We start from the raw sequence: 26,115 nt of genomic DNA on the forward strand, positions 1-26,115 counted from the left end.
GCGGGGCCGCCCCCGCCCCGCCCCGCCGCCATCTTGGGGCGCGGCCCCGCCGGTCCCGCCCGCCCTCAGTTGCTCTTCCTGCGCCGGGCGCCCTTGGCGCAGCCGCGGCCCAGCCACCCCCCGGCCCGGGCGGGCGGCGGCTCCCCCCGCGGCGGCTCCTCCGGCGGCGGCTCGGCGCCCGGCGGCGGGGCCACCGGCTTCCGCGAGTGCGTGCCTTCCTCGCCGGGGCGCAGCGGCTCGGCCAGCGCGAAGATGGGGTCCCACGCCCTGCGGAGAGAGGCCGGGCATGGGCGGGCTGCCGGCGGCCCCGGGCTAGGCCGCCCCCGGGGCGCAGCCGCCGGGCAGGCCCCGGGCCGCTCACCGGTCGTAGCGCGGGATCTCCAGCCCCAGCTCCGCCATCAGCAGCCGCATCACGTCGTCGCAGCGGCCGTGCAGCTTCAGGGCGGCCAGGTCGTCCTTGGGGGTCCACTGCAGGAGCGACACGAGAGCGGGGGCTGCAGGCGGGGCGGGGGGGCTCCCTGCCCCGGCTCCGGCCGTGCTCGGGGCCCTGCGGGCTCCGGGGCTGACGGGCTCACCGCACACGGGCGTCCGTTCGGCCCAAACCCTTGGAACCCCGCGCAAAAGGCTCTCACCTGCAGGTTCACGATATACAGCTTTGGACGACGCGTGGGGGGCTTGCTCATGCACCAGAGACGTGGGTACTTCTTCAACACCTGCCACGAAAGAGAGATGATCAGTACAGCCACAGGCACGCGTCACTGTGGACCGTATCAGCGAGAGGAAAAGGAATGTATTACCAGGAGGGGAAAGAGGGAGGAAGAGAGACTATCACAGATGGTGGGCGAATCCTGACACCAGAGTTTACAGTTGTCTGTTTGGGAGGAGACTGCTCAGCACCAAGGTGTATCACCAAGAGGGAATGCTGCTAACAATCTTCACCGAGTCTCTAAAGTTACCTTTAAGCTGGAACCCAGACAAAGAATCACATCTGCTTTGCTTGCAGCTTCTGTTGCTGCTTCCCAGTTCAGGGGCTGTCTCAACGTCCCCTTCTCCCCAAAGTGGACGATTGTATCTCTCAACTGTGCCCCACACTTGTGGCACATCCTGCCAGTGTGATGCCTGTGCAGGGCTGTGCGCTCTGTCACATCAAATACTCGCACGTACTCTCTGTTGGGTGTACAGGAAGTGCAGACCTGGTGCGGGACGAAAGCAAAAAACCCGTTACGCCATTAGCATCCAGCCCGTGAAAGGCCAGGAGCCAGCCCCTTCTCTCAGAAGAAACACGCTTTCTGGGGACGGTAAATTGGAAGCAGCAGAAGGGATCATCAGGGATGAGGTGCTAACTTGGAAAAGTTGGGGAAACCTCAACTGGCAAATAGAATTACAGGGAGCCTGCTGGCCATGCGACAGGAGGGATTTCAGAGAGAAAGAGCAGTCAGAAGCAGAAGGCTCTAGCAAGTACAGAGAAAGAGCTCCAGAGTTGTACAGAACGGTTTGTTTTGGTGCTTGCTAACTAGTTCACTCCAGAACCAGTTGATGGCCTGAAGATAAGAACTACTAAGGCTGGCCCTTGTACTAATTCTTCTTGAGCTAGTGACAGATAAATAGTTCACATTGTCTCCTTGTGAGGCCACGAGGCAGTAGCTTCACCCCGTTCTGGCCGCTCACCTCTATGTACATGTTTCCATGAAGCTCAGATATTGCTGCTCGGGGTAACCCACTCCGCAGGTGCAGCCCGTCACAGTTTTGAGACACCACATGCTGCACCTTGAAGAGAACAAGACACTGCGCTAACACACACACAGAAGGCTCCAATGCAGGTGACACGTATGTCTCAACACGCACCAAACAGCCCCGTACATCAGAGCAGAGACAACAGAAGGAAAGCGTGGAGAACAGACCCTTACGAAAGCTACATGAAAAGACTCCTCCTGCCAAACAGAGCTCTGCTGCCTCTGGCTGACTTTGTGGCCAGGTCCCCAGACCAGCCTCACCAGGAGGCAAACACAAGGTACTGAAGAAAAGGGACCAGGGGCAGAACTGCCAGAGCACAGCCTGGAGCCAGCCTAACCAGGACTCAGCTGTACACAAGCACAGGTGCTTTTTCCTACACGGATGTGCAGCCACCCGAGCAAAAACAGTGGGTTAGGCAATCTCATGAAAAGCTTTTTATTCCCCCGTTGGGTTTTATTTATCATACTTGGACAGAGGAACACAAGTGAGATGCAGAAAAAAAGATCTTACCAGGTTGTGCTTGTGTAGGCAGGCAATGCTCATGTGGGTGAGCGTGGGCTCTGCCTCGCTCAGGTCTGTAGCCCTGAGAAGAAGCAAGGGGGAAAAAACAAAGTTGGAATTGCCATTAATCTCTTTCAGCATCAGCTTTCTGCTACACGGCTCAGAATTTGTCTCCTTACCTGATGCTCCTGCCCTTCTGCAGCAACGTCCATATGCCATTAGGGCCTCTGTAGTCCGGGATTGAAGCTGCCTGCGTTACCGGGAGAGAAGAAACGAGGCCTGACGGGAAGGTTCATCCCTCTTGTCCACAAAGACGTCAACCCCGTCTCGCCCAGGACAGCCACACACACCTCATTTGGGGGTGCTTTTTCATTCACTCCGAGTTTTCTAGCGCAGTAGTTCCCTAATCGCAGGAAAACCTCCTTTTCATATGTCTTCTCTCTCGGATCTCTGCTACCTTACAGCTCCCATTTTCACCTCCAGTATTTATTTTCTCCAATTTTACCATTATGGAATCCCTCTGGAACTCTTTTTGACCCTCAGTACTTCCCATTTCCCTACACAGAACTCAATTCTGGAACCTTTCCTTATCTTCACTAGACTGATTTCTGGTACCTTGCACTCAGCATTCTCTAGCAGAAATACTCGTGACATTAGCACTCACACACCCTGCCCAGAATCACGCTCTGTAGCACCAGAGACTGTAGAAAAGCGAAAGAAAAATAAGGTTCCCATCTCAGACTTCAGACAAAGGGGACAGAAGTCACATTAGAAGAGGCAGAACCAGATTTCCACTTTCCCAGAGGCCACTGAAACCAAACATTTCTTAAACTGTCATTTATAAGTTCTGATAACCATCACCTATTCCTGCTTGCCCACTAACGCACACAACATCAACCAGCTAACTTGTTTTCTGGTTTTACACCAAAAGTAGTTGAAGATACTTGAATGAAGTAAGACTAGAGATCTTCTCATTTAAGCAGCACGTTCTTCACACGGTCACAGCGGTGACGCAGCCTCGGAATCTCGTGTGCAGCAGGCACAACCCCAAGGTGCAAACTAGCAAGTGTCTGGTCACGGCTGGCAGCGCAGCAGCGTTAACACAACACCCCAGGCTTGTGACACACATCACGGAGTGATTTGGAAACCACAAAAATAGTCCAAACAACATTGCAACGCTCCTGAAGGAGCTCGCAGAGCTCCAACCACTCACCCCCAGAAGAATCCTACCGTACTGATCCCGGCTCCTGTATAGATGACGAGGTGCTTGGCATTCCGGACAGCAGCAGCCAGCTCAGTGGCCTTTCTCTTTAACTCCTCTGGCTCGTCGCATACCTAGAAAATACAACTGAGCAAGTTCACGTTTCTGAGATACAGCGCACCACTGAATCGGACGGAACGGGGAGCTCCCTGGAAGTTTTACTATGGGCCAGAAAGAGCAACAGGAACGTTATCAGAAGTGGTTTCTAACCAGAAGAACACAGGTGCTGTCCGCGGCAGATCAAGGGAAAAGGCTCCCCGGCAGCAGCGGGCGCAGACCCGTCCTCCCAAGGGACGCGCCCAGCAGCTCACGCGCAGAAAACCGCGAGCGTTGGGGAGCGCACGGAGCGTGCGGCCGCGGAAGGTAAGGCTGGGGCAGGGACAAACCGCGGCAGACGCGGGCGGGCACAGCCTCGGCGGCGCTCCCGGTAACGCGGCACGGCAGTTTTTCACGAGGCCCACCGCAGCTCCGGAGCTCTCCCCGCACCAGGCAACCGGGCGACCTCAGCCCCCGCGGAGCGCGGGGCTCCTGTCCCCGGCCGCAGCCTGCTCCCCGTGACAACCGAGCAGAGGCCCCGGGGAGGCGCCGCTCCCCCGGGCGGTGCCGCCCGCCGCAGGCCCAGGCCGGGCCCGCCGCTCCCCCAGCCGGTACCACCCGCCGCTCCCCAGGCCACCCACCTCCTCCTGCCGCCGGCGCAGCCGCTCGCGCCGCTTGCGGCGCCGCTCCAGCTCCCGGACGATGTCCTCGCCCTCGCTCAGCACCTGGCACTCCTCGGGGCTCCGCTCCGCCGGCGGCTTCCTCCAGATGCGGGACACCTGCCCGGTGCACAGGGGCGGTCACGGCGGCCTGCGGCAGCGGGGGGGGCCCGCGGCAGCGGGGCGGGCCGGGCCGTACCTGTCTCCGCCGGTCCCGCTGCTCCTCCTGCTGAAGGATCTCGGCGCGCGCCGCCGCCTTCCGCTCGGAGCGGCTGAGGCTGCCGCCGGCCGCCATCGCCCCGGAAGCGCCCCGCTTCCGCTGCCGGCCGCCCCACCGCCCGCCGCTTCCGCGAGCCGGCGAGAGCGGCCCAGCGCCACTTCCGGCGGCGCCGCCCCGAGCGCAGCAGCGCCCCCCGCGCCGCGGCGGACCGCGCCCAAGGAAGCGCCAGGCGGCGGCTGTTTGAAAGCGGTTTATTGTCACGTACAAAACAGCGGGGCCGCGGCCGGACCCCCCGTACAGCAATAAATAACGCCGGCCCGGCAATAACTTAGCAATAAATACCGCCGCCCGCCCCCGGGCCCCGGGCCGGGACAGGCCCTGCCGCGCGGCGGGGCCCGGCGCCTCGGGCCGCCTCACCGGGCCGGGCCGGGGCTGAGCCGCCGGGAAACCGCCCCGGGGCGAACCTCGGGGCAGCCGCCAGCAGCCCGGGACGGCCCCGCCGCGGGGAGGCAGGGAGGCCCGCAGGCGGGGAGGCCCGGCTCAGGCCCACAGAGGCCGGCCGGGGACGGGACAAGTCCCTCCGTCCAGCCGCCCGCCCCGGCCCCCCGGGCACCCCGCAGAGCGACGCCCGCCCAGGCCACGCAGGGCGGCTGCAACTTTACACAATTCACCACAAGATACACAAAGCCCCGGGCGGCGCGGGGGCACGCTCCAGGGGCTCGCTCTGCGGGCAGGCTGGGGCAGGGCCCCCCTCCCCAACCACCGCAGTAACGGCACCAGGAGAAGGAGAAAGAAAACACGACACCCTTCACAGCAGGAAACCAAACGGACGAGCACCTCAGGAACAAGAACTGTCACACTCCAGAACGCTATATAACGAGAGAGAGGTCAGCGTGACGGCTCGGGGCAGGGGTGGCCTTGGGGAAGCCAGCTGGCAGGGGACCGGGTCCCCTGGGGCAGGACAGGAGACTGCTTGGACACTGCAGAAATACATCACTCGGGGTCCAACACTTCACTGAGAACAAAACCAAAACCAACGCGCTAGCACAGGGAAGCAGCGCTCACACGGGGACACGTCTCCGCCGACATCCCGCCCAGCACCCGCAGAGCTCCTTTACCACACAGGCGCCCTTCAGCCGTGGCTCTGCACCTGCTCCCCCCTACACGACGTGTCCCCATCGAACACACTCGGAGCAGGCTGGGGCCACAAGCTAGCAAGCACAGCACGGGGGAGGAGAAACACAGCGTTAACAGCGGTGGAGTCAGTGCTGCCGCCTGCTCTGTCCTCCTGACTCAGGGTGTCACTCCAAAGCAGCACATTCTCTTACCGGCAACGGCACGGCTGCCACCCAGCAGGCAGGGAAGGACCTGGACAACAGAAGCAAGTTCACCATGGCTGCAGGAGTGCCCGTCATCGCCTGCTCTGTTGATGGGGCCCTCCTCACACCACAGCCGCCAGCCCCTGGAGCTCAGTTCCTAACCAGCCCCACACACAAACCCTCAGCTGCTCACCCTGCCGAGGTCAGCCCTGCAGCTGGGCTCCGAACCGCGCTCTAGCCAGGTTCAATCTCAGGCCGGCTCCAGGGGGGACAGGGTTGGGACTGACATTCCAGCCAACTGGAGGTCCCTGTGTTTTGGAACATCTCACCTCTTCCAGGCACCACATCACCAGCTGGAAGACAAAGGTTAGAGCCCAGAGCTCTGTGCCGAGTGCTGCTCAGAGCGTAGCCCACCCAGTGAATGGCTGGGAAGCGGCAGGTCGGACTCTTCAGCTCAGAGAAGAGAAAGCCCAGGGCTGGGAGGGGGAAGCCTGGAGGCAATGTTCTAACCCGCTGCTCGTTCAGGAAGTTCACTGGGAAAAGCATCCCAAAAAGCTTCTCCCTAAAGTCCCGACTAGTCAGAGCAAAGCAGATCTCCCCCTCCAGCAGGAAATCCCCACCAGCTATCTGCTCCTCTCTGACCACATCACAGCTTTCATCAGGTTTACCTGCTTCTCAGCCCAGAGGACAGCAGTATCAGTTCAGCTACGTGAGAAACACATCACCAAAACCCACCCATTACGGCGAGCCGCGCCTCCCCGCCAGACTGCAACTTCACTTGTGCCATCCGGGTCTGTCTCCTCCGCTCAGGAGACTTTCAGCAGCCAGGAGATCACACGGACTTCACCCCCACATCCTGCTTCTCTACAACAACTCAGTAATCAGCTTTGGGGAGGGGAGATCAACGTCTTTGTGGAAATGGAGCCTGGCCACAAATAGCTTCTCAGCTGTGTCACACAGCTGTACGTCTAAGCACTCTTCCAACACCCACAGAAGCTGCACCAGGGAAGGCAGTGACCGTGCCATGGCTTCATTTCGGTGACACGCAGACAGTCGGGACTCGCGCCGGTCCCGCGCTGCCCGGCAGGCAGACCGGCCCCTCTCGTCAGGTGAGCCGCGAGAGCAACACGAGCTTTGACCACAGGATCCAATTCCAGAGCTAAACCCCATCAGCCTCCTCCTAAACTTGGACAATTCTCCCTTGTGTTCTTCTCTACCAGCTTTGCCGGAGGAAGGGAAGCGCAACGTTTTCCCCGTTCAGGTAACCGAGTCACCGGTGTCGGCTGCTCAGCAAGAGGCCCGAGCTGCCGTGCTCCCGCCTCGGCAGAGAGGCGTTTTCTGGGCAGGCACCACGACTTAGTTGCACCAGCCATTCGTTTTTGCCTTCGAGAACAGCAGCACCTTTGCCCGTGTGCCAGAATCTTTCTGGGGAATTCGGAGAGATTCCAACGCAACCTCTCGGTCGAGCTGAGGGAGAACAAAGGCAGCACGAAACGACAGCAGACGGCGAAGGCAGCTACCGGCAGCACCACGGCACCGCGCCACGCGAGAGCCCAGAGCGCAACACAAGGGGACACAACGGAAGCCAGCAAGGTCGAGAATAAGTCACTTTTGGTACAATTGCAAAAAGATATCAAACAGGACTTGCCTCTTTTTTTGTCTTTTTCTAAGTTTTATAAATAAAGTCTGATAACTCTTTATAAAAACTAACCTCAGAGCCACAAACAGTTTGCGGGAGGTTCGTGAGAAACTTTAAAATTATTTATTTATTAACTTTTAACTAGGAAAGTCTCCGAGAATATTTCCCCATTCATATGGTCAAATATTCTCGCCCTCTCAGATAAAAAAGCTGACTATAAATACGCTCTCTCTTCTGTCTGATTTTAGTTTTAAACTTAGATAATTTAATAACTCTTAAAATGATGTTTCTCTCTTTAAATAAAGGGCTATTTAACCACATAACTGGTTGTGTAAACCATCACACTAGAGACACTTGATACCCTCAAAACACGGGAACAACTAGTGATTTTGGTCTTGTTCAGTGCAACACACTAGGCACAAAACCGGCCTGCACTCAACACGGTACCTTCCCTCCCTCCCCCGGGGTGCTGGGCCCCGGCCCCACCGCGGGGGCAGAGGCAGCACAGCACGACGGCATCTTCCTTCCCACCACTGCTAGTTCACACGGCTAACGCAACGCACGTCCGAAGGAAACCCGCTGCCAGGGCACAGAGGCACACCTAGAAAGGAACAGAAACCTATGACACAGAACACCCCAACTGCAACTACGGGTACCAACGAGACAAAAGCAGCAGGTTCAGGCGCCTGAGGCAGGCACCCAGATGCACCACCTGGAAGAGTAATGAGATAAAGCCTGTGGAAGTGACCGAAAATGAGGGCTCCCAGCCCCCAGGAAGAAAGCCTCCCTCCAGACCTTCCCCGAGCCCTGCCCTCGCCCACGCCGCACAGACTCTCTTTGGCCAGAAAACCAAGATCTCGCAGTCTGTCCCGAGGGCTGCAGAGCGCTGGGTGGGCGGGAGGCTCCGTCTGCACAGGACAAGGGACGCATCACCACTGCTCGTACCAACGTGGACACAACAAAACGAAACCGGAGTGATCAGCAGGCCAGTCCCGGGCCAAGTAGAAGGAACTCAGACCCATGTGGGGAGGGTTTGTGCTTTGGGGATTCCAGGCTGGTTTTGTGCCTAATTGCCCTGCACAGACAAGCTCAGGCAACACGCGCGTCACTAAGACCGGGCGTCCGTTTTGGATTTCACTATTGTGATGACACTCGTAGTAGCGACCTTGCCAGGGACGAGGGGCCCCATACTGGAGGCGAGAGGCCCCCGCGCAGGGGTCACGGGGCTCCGGGCCACGGTTCTGGCGAAGTTCTGGAGAGCCTCGTATTTGGAGCGGAGAGCATCGAGTTCCATTTTCATGCTGGCGTTCTCGGAGGCCAGCTTCTCCACTTCTTGCTGCAGCTCTGCCTTCTGCTTCTCCAGTTCCTCCTTCTGGGTAACACGCTTGACTCTGCAGCTGGCCGCGTAGCCCCGGTTCTTCAGCGTGCGCCGACGCTGCTTCAGCTGGATGATCTCCTCCTTCGACAGCCCCCGTAGATGCTGGTTCAGCTCCCGCACAGACATGGTCACCAGCTCCTCATCTGTCAAGCTGGTCCCATTCTCGCCCGGCTCCCGCTTCACCTGGAAGAGAAGGCGGCACACTGGTGTGAAACCCGGAGCGGGTGCCTGCACCCGCCGCCCGCACCCCGCTCCTCCACCTGCCGCTTTACCTTCAAGGCCTTGTTTCCTTTGTTGGGGGTCGTCATAACACGACAGCCTTGTCAATCAGGTTCTGGAAGGGAAGGAAGGTCAGGTTAGCCCCCCAGGACGCAGCAGAGCCTGCGACGTTCCCATGGCAGGTGTCCAGCAGCAATGCCCCGGGCTGCTGCACATCCCGCTGCCCCCTCCCCAGACAAGCACCCCGCCGAGCTGGACTCACAGGCGGCAGATTCTGTCCCTGAGCAGAAGCTGCTGCCCTTCCACCCCCCTGCTCCCACGGAGGCTTTGTGGCAATGCTGGGTTTTTTGCTTGGGGTGGGGAAAATTATAAAACTAGGAGGAGTCAGAATACACGGAAGCCACATTTTTAAAAATAGCCTGGCAGGCAGGAGGCTGGGTCCCGAGCACGGCTGCTCCGGGCCAGTCATGCTGACTCAGCACGCTGGCACTTGCGCCTCGCTCCCAGCCTCATCCTCGGCGCTCCCAAGCAGAGCAAGGCAGCCCGTCGCCCCAACGCGCCCCTCCAACGGGTGCCCGAGCACAGCCCAGGAACTCCCCCGGACAAGAGTCCTGCCAGGTCCTAGGTGCCCCCAAGGACCCGAACCAGTGCGGCTCAAGAACAGCGACCCCGGGCAAGGAGCGCAGGGGAAGCCTTTGCCTCCACAGCGCGCCTCGCTGGGCAGCCTGCGGGACGGGAGAACGCCACGGCTGCGCTCACGCCTCTCCAAACTTTTTCTGCTTCCCAGGAAAGCCGGCACATCCAGGTTCAAAGTCAAAGTTCTGCTCCCAGCCCTTCCCAGGGAGCAGCAGCACAACCTGATACTGCAGCACAAGGACGCGCTTGGGCGCACTGGACTCCTGTCACGAATCTCGGCCGATGCCTCAGCAGCCTTCTGCTCTCCCAGTCACGCAAAGCTGACCCCGGCTGCAGGTCTCTCCTGTGAGAAAGTCCCTGTTGTCCCTGGCGATGCCAGGGCCCAGAACCACCTTCTCCCTCCCTTATCGTCAGAGCCAAGGTATGCTCATAAGGAAACAAAGACTAAGGGTGGCCAAAACCAGAGGAGAGCAAACCCCTTCACTGCCACGGAAGACAGGACGTCAGAACTGGTAAGAGCAATTCCCAGGCCTGTTTTCACAGTGAATCACACCCAAACACCTCTGTACCTTTTGTCTCTTCGGTGCCAGTCAACAAAAATTTCATTTGCTGCTGCTTTGCTAAATGTAAGAGGCGCTGATGTACCGTTACAGCCAAGAGCCAGATGCACAAGTCAGCAAATATGAATTTATGCTCCTCTAGCAGCTGTGGCACAGGCTCCCCACAACGCATCTACCACCTATTGGAGGTGAAGGGGCTCAGCACTCCCCAGGACACCGGCAGAGCCGTTCCCAAAGCCTCCAGCCTGCCGGGAGGCAGGCTATTTATACCCAGAGGACAACACTCCCTCCAGTGAGATGTCCGCTGCGACCTGACAGTGCTGGTGCAGGACGGGTCACTGCCACCCAGCGAAGGCAGCTGCACTGAAGCAGGCTAACGCAGGACGGACAGCACGCCAGCAACTGCTTCATAAAATCAGTTCTTCGCTCTTTCCCACACCGTTGAATTTCTTTCCTCCGCTCCCACTTGACTTTCCCACATGGCTGCTGGGAAAAGGGGAGAAGGAAGGGAACAGCTGGAGAGACCAATAACGTCACCCTGCAGCGCCTCTGCCGCGGGCAGGTACGGCCAGCGGGACCGCAGAAATTCATCTGCCTCGTGGCGCTGAAGAACTCCCAGCTGCCTGGCAAGCGCTCAAGCTCCCTTCATTACAGCAGAGCTGAAATAAAACAAACGAGGCAACAGACGTGCTGCATCAGGCTGGGTACGGGGAAGGGAGCTCCTTGGGGCAGCCCGGGGAACCGTCAGGGTGCTCGCGCAGCCCGGACCCTGCGAAGTCCCCCCTCCCAAGGGGATCCAGACGCACGCAGCAACACACAAGTCAGTCGGCAGAATGGGAAGGACAACCCGGAGACCAGCTGTTGGCTGGTTTTTGGGCCCCATTTGAAGGATGAGAGACAGGGCTGTTTGGCAGCTCACAGAGAGGACACCCAGAGATCCGGCACCAAGACAGAGACCAAACTTGGCCTAACTCTCCAGACTGCTGATTGCTCAGCTGTCGGTAGCTTCCTGAAGAACGATCACACTGAAAAGTGCCAAACGCGATGACTGCAATGAAGAAAATGCAGCCTCAACACATTTCCCCAGAGCTCAAAAGGCCTGAACTCAGCACAAGCGCAGCCAATTCCCTCCTCAGCTCAAAGGCAGCACAAGGGAGCTGACAGCGCCGCGCATGATTCAACGCAGGCCCCATTCTCCACATTCCTGATCGCGGAACCGTGCCACGAGCCCCGTGTAAACACGGTGACGTCACCCGCTCCAGCGCAGGCTGGCCCGGAGACGGCGCCGGGAGGGAGGGGGACCCATCCGCAGGGACCGGGAGGCAGAGGAAGGGGCTGTGCTCCACAACGGCCCCGCAGCACCGGGCGGGCGGAGGAGCGTGGTTTGCTGGCAGCGGTCAGGCACAAGAACTCTCTCTCCCAGCGTGGATTTCATACTCTGTGTGTTTGCTTTCTTGTGATTTAACTCACACAGCCCTCCCAGGAACCCAAACAAACCCCATGACTCCCCCAGTTACGTACGAACTCAGGACGGTGCCTCTCCTGTGCCCCGCTCCCCTTGGGAGGCCCCGGGGAGCTCTCGCCCAACCCAGGTGAGCTCGCACCCAACCCAGGTGAGCTCGCACCCAACCCAGGGCACTTTGACAGCGATTCCCCCCTCGAGGAACCTGCCCACGCAGCCAGTCTGACCTCTGCTCAGAGATAAGGAGAGAGCTGGCTCTCGGACACCCCGTCCAGCCTCCTGGTAGCACCTTCCTCTAACCACGCAGCACCGACGCCGCGCGCCCTGGGCAGGCAGAGACGCCCCTGCTCCGCACAGACCCCCTGCACACACAGACGCTCCGTGTCGGTCCCACGGAGAGGCTGGCGTCCCCGCAGAGGGAACCCGCTCAGCCCCGAGGACGCTGCGGCACTCAGCACCGCAGACCCCCAAGCCCCAGCCCTCTCCTCGCGCCCACCAGGCGCTGGGGGCTCGGGGTCCGCAGGCCCCTACGGCACAGGGGCCAGGACCTGGCAGCCCGGTCCCTCGGCCGCCGGCTCTCTCCGAGCCGGCCCGGCACCGGCCGCGCTGGGCGGTGAGGTGACGGCGGCGGGGACACGCGTCTGTCCCACCTGCGGCCAAGCCCCTGCACGAGGAAACGAGCCACGGTGACAACGAGTCACCTCGGCGGCCGGTCGCCCGCCCCAGCCCTTCGCCTCCCCTCGCCGGGAGGAAAATCACCGCCAAGAAACCCCGCGGCGTGACCCGGGCGCCGCCGCGGAAACCCCCGGGGCCGCCCGGACCCCCTCGCACCCCTCGGGGGAGCCCGGGGACCCGCCGCGGGCCAGGCCGCAGCCGCGGCCGGCTCCGGGGGCACCGAGCACCCGCGGGCGCAGCGGGGCCGGGAGGGGCAGGCCCGGCCCCGGGGCAGACGGTGCATGGCGGCCGGGGCGGGGCGCGCGTGCTGCCCGCCGGCGGCCCCGCGCACCTGTTGCTCGGCCGCGGGGCGGGGGACCGGGTGGGGCGGCGCCGGGGCAGACGCGGCCCCGGAGCCCCCGCCGTGAGTCAGCGACGGCGGCCCCGCGCGGCACCCGCCGACCCGCGGCCCCGGCCGCCATCCCGGGCCCGCCCCGCCCCGCCCCCGGGGACCGGCCCGCCGCGCCGCCCCGCCCGGTCCAGGGCCCCGCCCGCCGCCGGTGCCGGTGGCGCTCACCCCGTCACGGAGCCGCCGGGCCGGGCCGGGCGGGGAGGCCGCGCTGGGAGGGACCGGGACGCCGCGAGCCGCCGCCGCCGCCGCTCACGGACGCGTCACGTGATGTTTGGGTCACGTGGCTCCATTCATGAAGCGCAACCGCCCCGCGCCGTAACGGGGACGCGCGTGCCCGCCGGGGGCGGCGCCTGAACGGGCCCGGGCCGGGGCATCCCGCGGCGGCACCGGCGGCCGCAGCAGCGCGGGGAAGGAGGGCAGCGAGGAGCAGCCGCGCAGCCGGCGCAGGGGGTGCTGCTGCCCCCGGGCCGCCCCCGACCCACGCCCTGGCGCGGCCGGCAGCCCCGGCGGGCTCCCCCGCAGGACGCCCCGCGCTCCCGCTCAGCTGCATCCACCGTTAGAGCTGCTGGAACGGCGCGGGGCAGCGCGGAGGGGCAGCGCGGAGGGGCAGCGCGGTCTCCCCCCAGGGAGGAGGCTTTGCAGCGGCTCCCCGGGGCACCGGTGCCAGCGCTGAAGCAAGCCCCGGCTGAAAAGCGTTAAGACCGGGGCTGGCTCTTCTGCCGTGAAACGCTGCTCTCCCGGATCACGCCGGGCCTGCTCCAGGCGCGTTTCCACCTGCTCTGCTCTGACTATGGGTCCATAAACAGCAGTACTGGTGCCCTCAGCAGGGCTGACACAGCAGAGGACAGGACAAGTGGGAGGTGCAGCAATGAAACTGGGCGTACAGGAGTTGAGGCACCATCATGGAGGAAGCACGCTCCTGAGGAGGAAACAGCCCGGGCCCCGGGCATTCAGCAGCGGCACCGCCGTTCTCTGCTGGGCACCCAGCGGTAGAACCGCCAGAAAGCTTAAAGGGTCGGGGTACTCTGAGAAGGATTAACGCTCCAAGTCCTTCATGTCAGATCTCAGCCAGGCGGCTTTCTTCCTTCTGTTCTCTTTAAATCTCCGAAAACTGGTAGCGCAGGGCCCTAGAATAACCTTTGTGTTGCTGCTCAGGAACCGCGGGTGACAGGAGAAACAGGCTGATGCGCTTCCCAGTCGCACACCCAGACAAACCAGCCTCAGAGAGGTTTGCAGCACACCTCGAGCACTCACCGCGGGCAGCAAGGGCCCAATGGCCACTGCCAGAGGCAAGAGATATACCCAGTCCAAACAGCTGGGATTAGCCACAGCTCTGTCAGAGAAGCAGTTTATTAGGTAAAGAGGGAAGAGGAGTAACCATCTGTCATGCCTACAGGGTCATACCCTGCTACCAGCTGAAAGCCTAACACTAAAAACGCTTTAACATTGCCAGCACCTTTGGCAGCCTCTGCACCAACACCAAAATGCTTTTCCTGCATCACCTGCATGCCCAAGATTCCTCAGGAGACAACAAGCCCATCTTACGTGTCCTCCTTTTACCAGCGTTCCCCCAGTATACCCCAAGGTAGGATACAGTACGACAGTTACCCACCCAAATCCATCGCACCCCTCCAGCCTGTCGCTCCCACTGCAGCCCCGTAGAAGCTCGCATGCTTTGTGCGGTTTTCTGGCTTGGGACAGGACTGGGGCTCTGGGAGAAGAGGAGAGAGGCGAGGAAGCCACAAAGGGAGGGACACTGGCCATAAAGAAATCACAGAAAGCAGTAGCTGCAATCTTCTCTTTGCTGCTGTTCTGGGGCTGGCTCCCAAGACTGTGCTTGAAGGAAAGGTCAACTGTCCTTCTAGACAACGGGCTGTAACCCACATTCTGTCTGATCAGAGCGTTGGTCCCTTCTGCCCTTGAGCCTACAACCCTCACTCATCCCTTTCCCCAGTCCTTGCTGTTGGACAGGCATCAGGCATTCTCAAGTCCTCCCTGAACCTCGTGTCAAGGAGGGACTGACGTTCCTCGTGGGTCTCGTGCAGGACAAGCTGGGTGAGATGGGACAAGGTCGGAGCCACAAGCCAGACCAGATGACTCCCTTTGGTCTTGTATTCTAAAGAACCAGGAATGCAACTGCATGAAGCAGCCCTGAACTTCTTTCTTAGGTGTCTTCCCCATCTAGCCATTAGCAGGGCAACACCTCCAAAGAAATGGGAAGAAAAAAGAAACTGTCTAGAAAATACCAGAGAGACGTAACCGTGCCAACACAAGGTGACACTGAGGGCTGCTGCGCTGGATTTCACCAGCCCAGGGGCTCCGCTGGCAGAAATGCCGTCTGGAAGGGACAACCAGTCCACCACAACACAGCTGGACTGCACAAGCTGAAGCACAGCAGCCACTTTCAACAGGCGTCAACGCTGCAGCCCAAGGAGGAGGCACAGCCTGATGCAAGGAAAGGAGCTGGGGAAGAGTCCTGACGCCACGCAGTAGCCCAGCACCCGTACAAAGCCCTGCTCGAGTCTAAGTGAACGGTACAGAAGACGGCCTTCTCCGGAGGAGGTTGTCCTTGACTTCAGCTCTCCTCCCGGCTGCCCCAGGAGCAAAGAGCAAGGAGAGCATCAGGGAGCACAGTGACACCGAAACATATCTGTGGGCGTGTGGGAGCAGATTCTGCCCATGGAGAGCATGAAGATGTGTCAGACAGAGGGAAGAGGGAGCACTCACTACCCCTCCACCTGCCCACCCACCCAAGCCAGGCTAGCAGCACAGGAGGGACAGCGAGAGCAGGGCATCGTTCCCCAAAGCAGAGCAGAGAGAAGGGGCAGCCGGCAAAGAGAGAAACGGAGCGTGGTCCAGAGGTTCACGTCATCTGTCTCTCAAAGTCAAGGCAGATGGGAGATGGGGCAGAGGCACTTTGGTCCCTTCTGAGGTGCTTTAGGGCGCAGCCTCTAACGCAGCGCGCAGCATCTGCTCTAGCTAATAGAGACAGCGACAAGACACAAGCTCTGACAGCAGGTGAAAGATGGGGCAAGAGGGACCCTGGCCTGGTTCAAACCTTTGAACCCAAAAGGCATTTTGAAACCTCTTAAAAATCCTATGAGAAACGATTTCTGCATGGGACACCACAGACACTGCCTGAGTCCTAGAAGTATCCAAGGCTTCTGGCAAACAACGCCCTTGATGAAGGTCTGATGATGGTACCACCCCTACCCAACAGAGAACAGCAATGCCAGGGACAGTCTGCACCAACCCCACTACAGGTTAAAGACCCTCTTCTACAGCGTGGCATTGCCCCAAAGCTGCTGCAAGCCAAGAGCCAGGTATGGGGGACACCAACATTCAGAGCGAGCATTTTTCCTTAGACAAAAAAGAGAGGCCACGGAGGAGGCTGACGTTCAGCACAGCCACACTCCGGCAGTGTGGTCAGTTCTTCTTGCTGCTGGGGCTCTTACTGGTGAACAGACTGACTTTGCTGGCAGATGCCACGGACAGAGAAGGAGACTCCAGCTTCACCTTATCCAACAAAGTCTTCTTTATGGCTGCTGGGGAGATCTTCTCTTGGTCAGCCAGATGCTGCAGCTCCCTGCAATGGGGTGGTGGGAGAGAACGACATAGAAAAGGAGGAGATGGAGTGTGGGGGGCAAGTTTTGCAGGCTCTTTAGGACTTCCTAGGTGCCCACCTTGTCCGGATGCAGGAAGCCTCCACAGCATTGATCAGGAGTGAGCGAAAGCCACCGCTCTCCAGGAAGTGCAGGGCATGGATGGTGGCTCCCCCGGGCGAGCAGACGTTGTCCTTCAGCTGACCGGGATGCTGCTCAGATTCCAACAGCATTTTGGCAGCACCCTGCAGTGAGGAAGAGAAAGCAGCTGCCAGAGCTCTGACTGAGGAACTGTCAAACACGCCTGCTCTCCACCGTGCAGGGCAGCACCTAACACTCACGGTGGGCAACACTGGGCTCCTGCCCGAGAGCCATTAGCAGGCTGCCAACACACTTTTCAGAGCTGGGGAAAAGCCTGCAGAGGAGTCACAGTTCCCCAGGCCCCAGCTCCCACACCACCAGCGCCAGCAGATTGCTGCAGACACTTCCTACGTCCCCTCACTGGGAACCTGCGTGCAGTCAAACCAAACATGTTTTTTAAGTAGATTCAGTAAAGAGGACTGAGATCATTTCACACCGTGATGTGTAGAATACCCTGCACAGGGCAGACACAGACTCAAGTGTGTTGTGGAGGAGGAAATACTGACCAGCAGAGCCTGTGCTCCAAGTCGAACAGCCAGCCTGCGGGGAAGTCCCATTTTCACTCCCCCATCCGCCAGCGCATCCAGGGCAGTGAACGCCTGAGACCAGACAGAGGAAGAAAGTGACTGAAAGTCTCCACTCCAAGACTGATATTCTCAGGGAGGACAGAATCCAGGGCTCCAGGATCACACCGTGGCTCCTATCGCTCACAGACCTGACAAAAGCCTCCCCCTTTACTGCACGGGCGCCATGCCAGGCTTCCCTCCCACTAGGTCCAGCTTAGGAGTGGGGGAGTGGGAGCAATTCAGCTTCTGGGTCATCCTAACTACAGGCCCACGTTTTGCAACACGGACACGTGGTCATTGCACGCTGGCTACGGACTTCAGACTCATCCGACAGGTACCAGACTTTTGTTGTTGACCCAAACTGGTAATAAACCAGATACCTGGATTACATGTCCCGTCGCGAATGTGAGCGATGAGAAAAACAAGAAATGTCAACCCGACGGTGCACAGGCTTTCACCGCATGCAAAGCCTGCTGCTCTCCCCGAGACCGTCCCAAGTTGAGGAAATAGCACATACATACGCAGGGCCGCTGCCACTGAGCCCCGTTACAGCATCAATCAGGTCCTCTTCCACCTCGGTGCAGAAGCCTACACTGGCCATCAGTTGTTCCAAGAGCTTCCCATCCTCCACGTCCGCATGAGTGCCAGTGGCATAGACCGTAGCACCTTCCCGGACAATCACCGGCGTGTTGGTCATGCACCTGATCACTTTTGGTGTGGGGCAGAAGGTAGAGAGTTTCTTGGAGCAGAACATTATTGAAGATAGAAAGAAAAAAAGAAGGAAGAGAGAAAAATGAGCGTTAGTGCATATCTGGCATAACAAATAGGCCGTCTAGGAAGGGACTCCCCAGGGGCAAGAACAGAAGCAGAGGGAAAAGAAAGACTCCTGTATTCCAAACTCCCTGCTCTGAGCCAAAGCGGCCAAAACCTAACTGTGAAGTCTGTAGCAGTACCAGCAGACAGGGAGCTGGGCAGCGCTGCTGTTGGGAACAATGCCCTGAACGCCTCGTCCCCACATCGACTCGCGAGTCTCCAACACAGCTCGTGCAGACGCCCAGCACAAAGCCTGCAGAACTCAGGGGAGACGACCCGCTGCTGAGAGAAAAAAGGTCTGGCGGCACCTCCTGTAATACCAGAGCTGGCGTAAAGGCTCGTACGGCTTTTTCTGATGAGGACACGCACAGGCGACCCAAAGCTGCAGCACAAACTTAGTCCTGGGGAGCACCAGCAGCACCCGTGCCCCGCACCAGCTCCTGGGGCCGGTGGAGCGGGACAGGCTCGGGGCCGGCTCCCGCACGGTCCTGCCCCGCGGCAGCCGCCTCGCAGCCGCCGGTGTCCGCCACGGCCTGGCTGTGGGGGGCAGCGGGCCCCGGGGCGGCCCCCCCTCACCTTCTCGATGGAGCTGATGGTGACGCCGGCCGCGCAGGACACCACGATGTGCCGGGCCTCGATGTCGGGGCCCACCTCCTCCAGGATGAAGGGGATGATGGGCGGCTTCACGGCCAGGAACAGCACGTCGCTGCTCTTCACCGTGTCCTTGTTGCTCACCGTGAAGTTCACGCCCATTTTCTGCAGCGGTTGGGGAGAAACGGGACCGCTGTCGCCGGTGCGGCCCGCGGCGGGGGGGGAGGGGGCCCCGCGGGGGGAGCACCGCTGCCGCCCGCACTCACCCGCAGCCCGCTCACGGTGGGCAGTTCGGTGTCCGGGGAGCTCGCCGTGATCTTGTGCGCGGCCAGGACCCCTGCGAACGGCACCGCGCGTCAGCCCCGCCGGCCCCGCGCCGCCGGCCCGCCCGCCCCCCGCGCCCGCGCCCACCTGCCGCCGTGAAGCCCCTGGCCAGGGCGAAGGCGAGCTGCCCGGCGCCGATGAACCCCACGCTCATGGTGCGGCGGTGCGGGAGCGGTGCCCGGGTCGGTGAGCGGTGCCCGGAGCGGTGAGCGGTGCCCGGAGCGCCCGCACGGCACCGCCGCCGCCCCCCCCACCGCCGCGCCGCCGTCCACGTGGCCGCGCGCCTCGCAGGGAGGCGGTGCCGCGTGGCAGCGGGGCGGGGCGTCGGCGCGCAGCAAATCGGCGGGCGGCAGGGGCGGGGCCGCGCCGGCCCTCCGCCACTCAGGGACGGGGGGCGGGGCCACCGGCGCGGCCCTCGCCAGCTATTGGCGCAACCGGCGCTGGGTGTTGCATCATTCACCGCCTGCGGGGGGGCTGCTCGCGGCCGGCCGCCACGCCGCGCCGCCAGGGGGCGCCCTCCTCCCGCCGCAGCCGGGCCGGCGGCGCGCGCCCTTCTGGAAGCTTCGGGCGCCGCCGCGTGCCCCGGGGGGGGGCCGCTCGCGCCGCCGTGAGGGCCCCGGGGATGGCGGGGGGGAAACCGGGGGGGACCCGCCGCCTCGCCCCGCGGGGCCGCCCCTGAGCAGCGCCCCGGCCGCGGCTCCGGAGTTATTCCCCCCACACACCCTTGGCGTTTTTCTTGTTCCTTCACTGACAGAAATCAATCCCCGCGGGTCTCCGGTGGGTGAATGCTCCTGAACGCTGTGTTTCGGGGACACTGAATCCCAGTCTCCAGAAAGAGAAGAAAAAACAAAAGAGAACCGAACCGAACCCCAAATCCATTCAAGACTCAGATTTCTCTGTCGGTGGGTATATTTCAGGGGGGGATCCTCGAGGAGCCTCTAGATCGGCCGCAAACGCAAAGCCCGAATTCCAAGCGAGTGTACCTACCTTCTGACAGCAGTTTACCAAAAAAGTTGAAACCAATCGGTGTCTTCGGAAGCCTGTTCTATGACAAGTTACTGGATCATGATTTATTAATTAAGGGGAAAGATGAGCTCTGGAAATAAAGTGTTTCTTAATTAACTGAATCATGACAGGGTTTGTTGTTAAAATCATATTAAGCAGATATCGGATGTTCTCTGTCCTAGATTGGGTAATCTCATAGTTTCCACTGGTTAGTGAGTGTTTTAACCACTGAAGCATGAGGTTTTGATTTTTTTTTTCCTCCTAAAAGAGTGGATTGTTGTCCACACAATCTTTTTTTGCCATTTTGACCATGCTAACATTTTTTGCTCAGTCTTTGGCTGGCAGATGAGAAAGCTAAATCTGAACACACTGTTCTTGGCAATGACTTGTCTTTCCACTCCTCCAGTCAGTGGTATCATGATTTCCATGTTAAATTCTATTTCCTTCTTATTGTGAAGGCACTAAATTTTACCCCCATTGTTTCTCAGTCACCTATTCCTCTTGGGCCTTTCTTTCTGTCCCTGGCACTGTATAAGTTGCACCAACTTGTGTCTAGCAGATTTTATCATATTCCTGATAATTGCTCCTACTTGGTGCAAAATCTTCACAGCAAAAAGCAAGCAGATGCATAGCTGAAAACAGCGTAGCCTGCTGAGGAGCCTTCCGACAGACTTCGCTGCCCCAAAGCCTTGCGGTGTCGTGTAGGGGACAAGCAGCCCCCGCCCGCGGGGCACCCGCCACTGGCGGTTTGCAGGTTTGTATCCTGTAACAGAAGCCATGACGGTTCAGTCACCTGTTTGATTTTTAGTGCTCTGTAATGACAAAAAATAAGTCATTTTCAAGTGTGACACAGCTTAATTTGTGCAGGTTGTCGGGTTTAAAAAGAACACACCATAAACGCTCAAGGGTCCTTCCATGTGCAATGGCTCTCTTTGTACCCTTCCTCCTCCAGTACCAGTGGATTTCTTGCCCCAAGTTAGCATTTCTTGTTTGTACAACCCCTTAATTTGTTTGGCTGGCAAGAAACACAGCTCTAATATCCTGGTTTATGTCTATAGTAGGTGGTCTTGGGTTTTGCCCTAGAACAAGCTGGCCAGCCTCTTGTTGGACCAGACTTCCTGCCTCTAACGGGGACGTGCGGAAGAGAGAACCCCCTCGGAAGGCTGCTCAGTGCACTCCCTTCACGCTGGATGCTGATTCCTGACCTGTTCCATGGGCTAGTGGTTCCCACTGCTAAAGGCTGGTTCTTACTCGGTAGCAGAATTATCCAACACAATCTGTCCCAACAATTGTTTCCTTTGCTTTTCAGACCCCATACAAAGCACCAATGAAAAGTAAGTTTCCTTCCTCTTTCCTGAGTGACTCTGCTACAAAGAGCATCCATCAGAGGTCTCGGCCATCTGGTCTATATACTTTTTTGGGGCTGTGTTCAGGCTTCGTACATCCAAATAAACTGAGCTGTGCTTCCCAGCAGAAAGCAGAAGGGCTGTGTCTGGTGAAATAAAAGCTGGGTGGGGAGCAAGATGAAAGTATACACATGCCTGGAGGTGTAGTATGTCAGTCTGCCATTCGGCTTTATTTTAGTTTGGTTAAAAAATAAATCTTGCTTCTGAACAGCCAGCTACTTTAGATTTTAATCAAGCCTATCTAGTCTGCATGCTTTCTGCACAAGTACTCAGGCTGCTTTGGTTTCTCGCTGGATCAGAAATGAAGAACATTTCTTCCTGTGAAGCTTGAAATCTGAGCTATGCAATGTGGGACTTCAGAGTGGGTGTTTTGTCAGGGATGGGTCAGAGCAATGCAGCTCGCCGTTGACGCAGCGAGCTCGGGAAGCCGAGCGCCTGATCCGGTCTGAGGCAGCGCTCCCAGTTTGGTACCATTGTACACAAGTTTTCTCGTGTCCCGTCCCATCTGTGTCCCCCCATTTTATCTTTTCTGCAGTGCTGTGAGATCAATTCATCTCTGCATCCCCTTCCCCTCTCCCCCCAGAATTTATCTTTAAGCTTCCAGAAAAAAAATTCTTGGCAACGGTATAAAGAAACGGTGGCATGTGAACCGAGACAGAGCACGTGCCAAGGTACCTTCTGGTCCTGCTCGAGCGAGGATGTCAAGGCGCACGTGGTTGTTTTGCAGTTCGGCTCCGTCCCGCACCCTGTCTCTTGGCAGCAGAGCCCCAGTTTCGCAAATTTTCATTTCTGTAATGACTCAGTGTTTGCTAAATAGGAATATCCCGTGCTCCCCCCCAAGGTGCGTGCTTGAGGGTATTCTGTTTCTGTGCTAAACAGTGAAGGGGAGGAGAGGAAGGGAAAGGACTGGTAATCTTCAAAATACTATTACAGCTATGCTGTTCTTCTCAGAAACCTCCTGACTGGAATTTCCCACACTCGCAAGAATTTCGTGTCTCACCACACAGCCCAAACCAACCCAAACGCTGAGGGATTGTTTTTCATCCCCAGAACTTGTGTTCCTTGATGCAGCTTTTAACTTTCCCACTTCCTGGGTAGTCACTTCATTACGGTTAAGCGTTGGTAACAGTTTCAAAATCCCTGGTGTCTTTCCTAATATTCGGCTCAGCAGTCCAGCAGCCTGCAGACCCGCCGCTGCAGCGAGCGTTTCTGCCGCCTCGAGATGAAAGGCCATTTTGCTTTGAGCTGCATCGCTTCTCGCCCTGGCACGCCCAGGTTGTTAATACGCTGGTCCAGTCTGTCCTGACCTCGAGGTCTGGTTGATGGTTCTTGCGCCCGTGCCTGATCGGCACCTCCCTTCCCCGCATCCCGTCTCTGCTGCATCCCCGACTGCGGTTGCTCGCGGCGCTGGGACGGTTTCGCAGCAGCAGCCCCACGTTTCAGAGGTGCGAGACGAAGCGGATGCGCTGGGAGTACGCGAGGTCCACGACGTAGAGCAGCAGGTTCACGTAGGTGAAGATGGCGACCACCAGCTGGCTGTCCCAGGGGCAGCGGCCCTTGGCGCAGAGGCCGGGGCGCCGCGGGGAGCCGTACTTGCTGTCGAAGCAGAACACCGGCCAGATGACGGCTGCGCTCACGTACAGCAGCACGGCCCCGAAGGTGTACACGACCACGGAGCGCTCAAAGGGGAACCACGGCAGGGCGGTCTTACCTGTGACGCTGAAGGCCACCACCACCACCGTCACCACGAAGCAGAAGCTGTAGACGGCCACACACCACTGCGTCGCCACATATTTGCCGTACTGGCTGTCGTTGACCAGCGCCCCGAAGATGATGCAGGCCACAAAGGCCTGCACGATTTTCAGGAGCCCAGAGACAGTGGCCATGTAGCTGGTGACTTGTCCCGGTTTCGCCCTGGTTAGGAACACCTCGGCGGCGTACGCCACGAAGAGGAGGCCCGCAAAGACGCTGGCTGCGATGCGGAAGTCTCTCACCTCGCAGCCGATCGGGTAGCAGCCGAGCTGGACGAAGTAGAGCGGGTAGATCACTGCGGCCGTGACGGACATGAGCGTGGCGAGCATGGCAAAAGCAGCGGTGAAGTTCCCCCAGGAAATGCTCAGGCAGCTGTGCAGGCGCGTGAACTCGCAGGTGACGATGAAGACGGTGACGGCGAAACAGAAGGTCCAGACAAACATGCAGAAGGTGCCGTACGCCGCGCTGAATCCCCCCTGGTGAGCTACCAGGCTGAACGCGGTGCAGCCAAACGTCATCTGCAGCAGGCGAGCGATTCCCACGGGGGAGGTCACCGCAGCGGTGCTCAGATACGGCCCTCCCGTGCTCTCCATCGTCTTTCCACTCCAGCAGACAACGCACTTAAAGTCCCCCCCAAAACGTCCTTGCAGGGTTTTGCTCCTTAGTCCCGAGTCCCACCCGGTACCGGATCAGCAGAGCGGCAGCCCGAATCCCCGCCTCGTCCCTGCCGGGTGCTGCCTGCGGCGCTGCGTCCCCGCAGCCCCCGGCGCAGACTTGCTGCTGCAGGAGGTCACCGGCCGGCTCTGCCCGCCCGCTGCATCCGCAGGCTGCTGCACCAGCTCGCTCCGCTTTCTCGGGTCCGAAACCTGCCCCGCGCTCTGTCCTCTCACCGTCCCCTTTCCCCCACGATGGCCGACGGGATCGCTTTCTCCCGGGACGCTGACATTCATTCCAGTTTAGCTCTGCAGCTGTAGCTCTCTGCGCCGTTCGCAGCAACCCAGGAGTATAAATAGGGGCTGTATTAATAGGAACGAGTCCTGCCCCCCTCGACTGCCGCGAGCAGGTGTTATTTAACGCTGAAACGGGGAGCTCCAGCAGAGGCTCTGGGTCATCCTCCTGCTGCTCCCCCAGGGCCGGTCGGGCCCCGTGCCGTGGGGCTCCGCGGGAGCCGGCCGTGACCCGGCCACGCTGCCGGAACGGGGGCTCAGTCCTGCAGAGCCAAGGGCCCCGGAGCGGGGCAGAAGCCCGAAGGCTTCACAAGCTCTAGGAAAGGATTCAGGCCAGAGGCTCCGATAAAAGCTGACTCACTTTGCTGCATTTGACCTGCAGCAGGAATGTATTTACCTGCCGTGAACAGCCCTGCTGTGCTTTGAGCACTAGGGAGATCATGTGGCTGTGAAGATTCTGAGCACCAGCCCTCCCTGTCTCCTTAACTATTCCCTGTCTCTGTTTTGCTTATATGGGAACCAGTTATTCTCGTATCTCTGAATGCCAAAACTAATTGTAAAAAAAAAAAAATTGCTTTGATATTCTTAGCCCTGTTTTGGAACACAGATTTCAGTATATAGTGTCAAATCCTCCCTCCTGTGGGATCAAAGCTTTCCCGGGTAGCCAGTTTTGGTATACACTCCCCAGACTTGGTCTCTACCCAAAAGCCTCTTAGCTCTAACTCTAAAAGGCCCAAAGAAAATTTCTGATTTAGTTTCAGAATAGGAAAAATGAAAAACATGACACAGCAGAAAAATTCCTCACTTACCTCACGGCAGCATTGCTGCCTCCTGACCGGCAAAGCAGCTCTCGCCGTGCTGGTCCCAGTACGGGCACAGGATCGTCCCAGGAGCTCTGCACAGGTGCAGGGAGTCAGCGTGAGCAGGGGCCAGCCCAGCCCAGAGCCTTAAAACCCTTCTGCAGCGTTCAAGGTAATCATCAGCTGTGCTGATAAAGGCTGTAGCTTCCTAACTGGGAATTGTAATCCACCCTCATGCTTGGTAACCATAATAATTTCTTAATATCATTGTTTCTTATTCCTATGTTAATGTAATGATGTGACACCCACCAATGAATCGCCACACATGGTGCTTGATGCTCTATGAAGAGCTGACAAGGGAGTGTCTGCTCCCCTTTCCGATCTCAGCAGCTCTGGGGCGGCCTCCGCTGCTCCCCCTTCTCCCGTGACCCTTCCCTGCGCTGTGGCTGGGGACTCCCGGACCCCTGGAAGAACACCCATCCCCAGCAATTTGCTGCCTGCGAGGTCTGCTGGCACCGACGCTGCTGGCAGGCAGGACCACCACCCAGGCTGGGTGGCGGCAGCAGCTCACACTGCTGGGAAGCGCGAGTCTCTGCTGGGGTAAAAAGGGCTCCAGAGGCGATGCGGCGTGTCCAGGTTCTGGCTCTTGTTCCCACCCCTCCACCCTCCGCCCTTGCTCTCGCACAGTTTGCCTACGCAACTGCTCTGCGAGCTGGATCAGGATACTAATCTCAGGTTTAAAAAAGAACAGCAGAAAACTTGCACCTGTCAGGGATTATTTTTAACCTGGAGTCATCACTGGTCTGATTTACGCTGAAGATGTGCATGGCCATATCCCCCGAGCAGCGGCACTGACAGAGCAGCCAGCACCAAGGGATTGGACAGGAATATTTTAAGCTGGTATTGCTGCTGCAAGTCACTTGTGATCCAGCGGTGGCTTAAGACAAGAGACAAATGGAGACAGACGTAGGCTACAGCAGGATGGCTGACGGTGAGGAGCAGTGGATGCATCACTCCAGCAGCTCACAGTCAGCATTTTGTAGGCCAGGGATAACTTTACTGAATGATCTGCATGAGAACGGTACGGATGTTGTGGATGTTAAGGTAAAATGTGCCCACCTTCAGCTTTGTCACTGTCTTGTAACCTCACTGTTTCTTTCATGAAAACCCCTCCCATTTTCCTTAAAAAGACCTCTGGTGCTAAATGTAGAAAAAAATGCATTCATTTGGGGTGGAAGTTGCACAATTAACATCACAACAACCAGGAAATGCAGCAAGAGAGCCAAGGAGCTCCAGGTGAAGGTGCTCTCACCCCGAGCTCTTGCCCTTCCTGACTCTCTGCGATGTTAATCCTTCACCTCTGGCAGAAGTTTTCCAGACTGTAGTGGCAGCGTGTTAGTGTCTGTATTGTGGCACGTCCTGTAGAACAGAGGGGCTGTGTTACAAGGCAAAGCTACTGCTGCTGTTGGAGCCTCGCC

General features: G+C 58.9%; 4 protein-coding genes across 5 annotated transcripts; all 4 read right to left on the bottom strand.

Moving 5' to 3' along the window:
• Positions 1-65: 65 nt before the first annotated feature.
• Positions 66-4,583, bottom strand: SIRT7 (sirtuin 7). The gene is made up of 10 exons (XM_068413509.1): positions 4,391-4,583; positions 4,174-4,311; positions 3,466-3,570; positions 2,415-2,485; positions 2,245-2,317; positions 1,669-1,767; positions 957-1,193; positions 633-713; positions 362-468; positions 66-267 (listed from the first exon to the last, which is right to left on the bottom strand). Exons 1-10 carry the CDS (start codon positions 4,484-4,486, stop codon positions 66-68), a joined length of 1,209 nt encoding a protein of 402 aa, XP_068269610.1. The 5' UTR covers positions 4,487-4,583.
• Positions 4,584-4,873: 290 nt separating this feature from the next.
• Positions 4,874-12,941, bottom strand: MAFG (MAF bZIP transcription factor G). Of its 2 annotated transcripts, none has more exons than XM_068413424.1 (3): positions 12,856-12,941; positions 9,020-9,081; positions 4,874-8,930 (listed from the first exon to the last, which is right to left on the bottom strand). In XM_068413424.1, the coding sequence occupies exons 2-3, from the start codon at positions 9,053-9,055 to the stop codon at positions 8,478-8,480; spliced, it is 489 nt and encodes a 162-aa protein (XP_068269525.1). In that variant the 5' UTR covers positions 9,056-9,081; positions 12,856-12,941; the 3' UTR covers positions 4,874-8,477. The 2 variants fall into 2 exon arrangements, with proteins under 2 accessions (XP_068269525.1, XP_068269524.1); XM_068413423.1 differs by lacking the exon at positions 12,856-12,941 and adding an exon at positions 9,229-9,297.
• A 3,090-nt stretch (positions 12,942-16,031) lies between these two features.
• Positions 16,032-18,973, bottom strand: PYCR1 (pyrroline-5-carboxylate reductase 1). The gene is made up of 7 exons (XM_068413154.1): positions 18,815-18,973; positions 18,670-18,740; positions 18,389-18,568; positions 17,517-17,738; positions 16,940-17,032; positions 16,374-16,537; positions 16,032-16,276 (listed from the first exon to the last, which is right to left on the bottom strand). The coding sequence occupies exons 1-7, from the start codon at positions 18,879-18,881 to the stop codon at positions 16,117-16,119; spliced, it is 957 nt and encodes a 318-aa protein (XP_068269255.1). The 5' UTR covers positions 18,882-18,973; the 3' UTR covers positions 16,032-16,116.
• A 2,307-nt stretch (positions 18,974-21,280) lies between these two features.
• On the bottom strand, positions 21,281-24,716 carry MYADML2 (myeloid associated differentiation marker like 2). The gene is made up of 2 exons (XM_068413266.1): positions 24,647-24,716; positions 21,281-23,868 (listed from the first exon to the last, which is right to left on the bottom strand). The coding sequence occupies exon 2, from the start codon at positions 23,481-23,483 to the stop codon at positions 22,578-22,580; it is 906 nt and encodes a 301-aa protein (XP_068269367.1). The 5' UTR covers positions 23,484-23,868; positions 24,647-24,716; the 3' UTR covers positions 21,281-22,577.
• Positions 24,717-26,115: the final 1,399 nt, after the last annotated feature.

The sequence above is a fragment of the Nyctibius grandis genome, chromosome 15 (assembly GCF_013368605.1).
Source record: "Nyctibius grandis isolate bNycGra1 chromosome 15, bNycGra1.pri, whole genome shotgun sequence".
Classification (NCBI taxonomy): Eukaryota; Metazoa; Chordata; class Aves; order Nyctibiiformes; family Nyctibiidae; genus Nyctibius; species Nyctibius grandis.

What these genes read in the sequence shown, in the direction of transcription:
- MYADML2 (XM_068413266.1), bottom strand. Translation starts at nt 23,483, where the DNA reads ATGGAGAGCACGGGAGGGCCGTATCTGAGCACCGCTGCGGTGACCTCC.
- PYCR1 (XM_068413154.1), bottom strand. Translation starts at nt 18,881, where the DNA reads ATGAGCGTGGGGTTCATCGGCGCCGGGCAGCTCGCCTTCGCCCTGGCC. An exon ending in CCATCAGCTCCATCGAGAAG is followed by an intron (nt 17,739 to 18,388) that starts GTGAGGGGGGGC and finishes TTCTGCTCCAAG; the next exon opens with AAACTCTCTACCTTCTGCCC. An exon ending in GTGGCAGCGGCCCTGCGTAT is followed by an intron (nt 17,033 to 17,516) that starts GTATGTGCTATT and finishes GTCTGGTCTCAG; the next exon opens with GCGTTCACTGCCCTGGATGC.
- MAFG (XM_068413424.1), bottom strand. Translation starts at nt 9,055, where the DNA reads ATGACGACCCCCAACAAAGGAAACAAGGCCTTGAAG. An exon ending in AAGGAAACAAGGCCTTGAAG is followed by an intron (nt 8,931 to 9,019) that starts GTAAAGCGGCAG and finishes CTTCTCTTCCAG; the next exon opens with GTGAAGCGGGAGCCGGGCGA.
- SIRT7 (XM_068413509.1), bottom strand. Translation starts at nt 4,486, where the DNA reads ATGGCGGCCGGCGGCAGCCTCAGCCGCTCCGAGCGGAAGGCGGCGGCG. An exon ending in CAGAAGGGCAGGAGCATCAG is followed by an intron (nt 2,318 to 2,414) that starts GTAAGGAGACAA and finishes GCTTCTTCTCAG; the next exon opens with GGCTACAGACCTGAGCGAGG. An exon ending in GTCTGGGTTCCAGCTTAAAG is followed by an intron (nt 714 to 956) that starts GTAACTTTAGAG and finishes CTTTCGTGGCAG; the next exon opens with GTGTTGAAGAAGTACCCACG.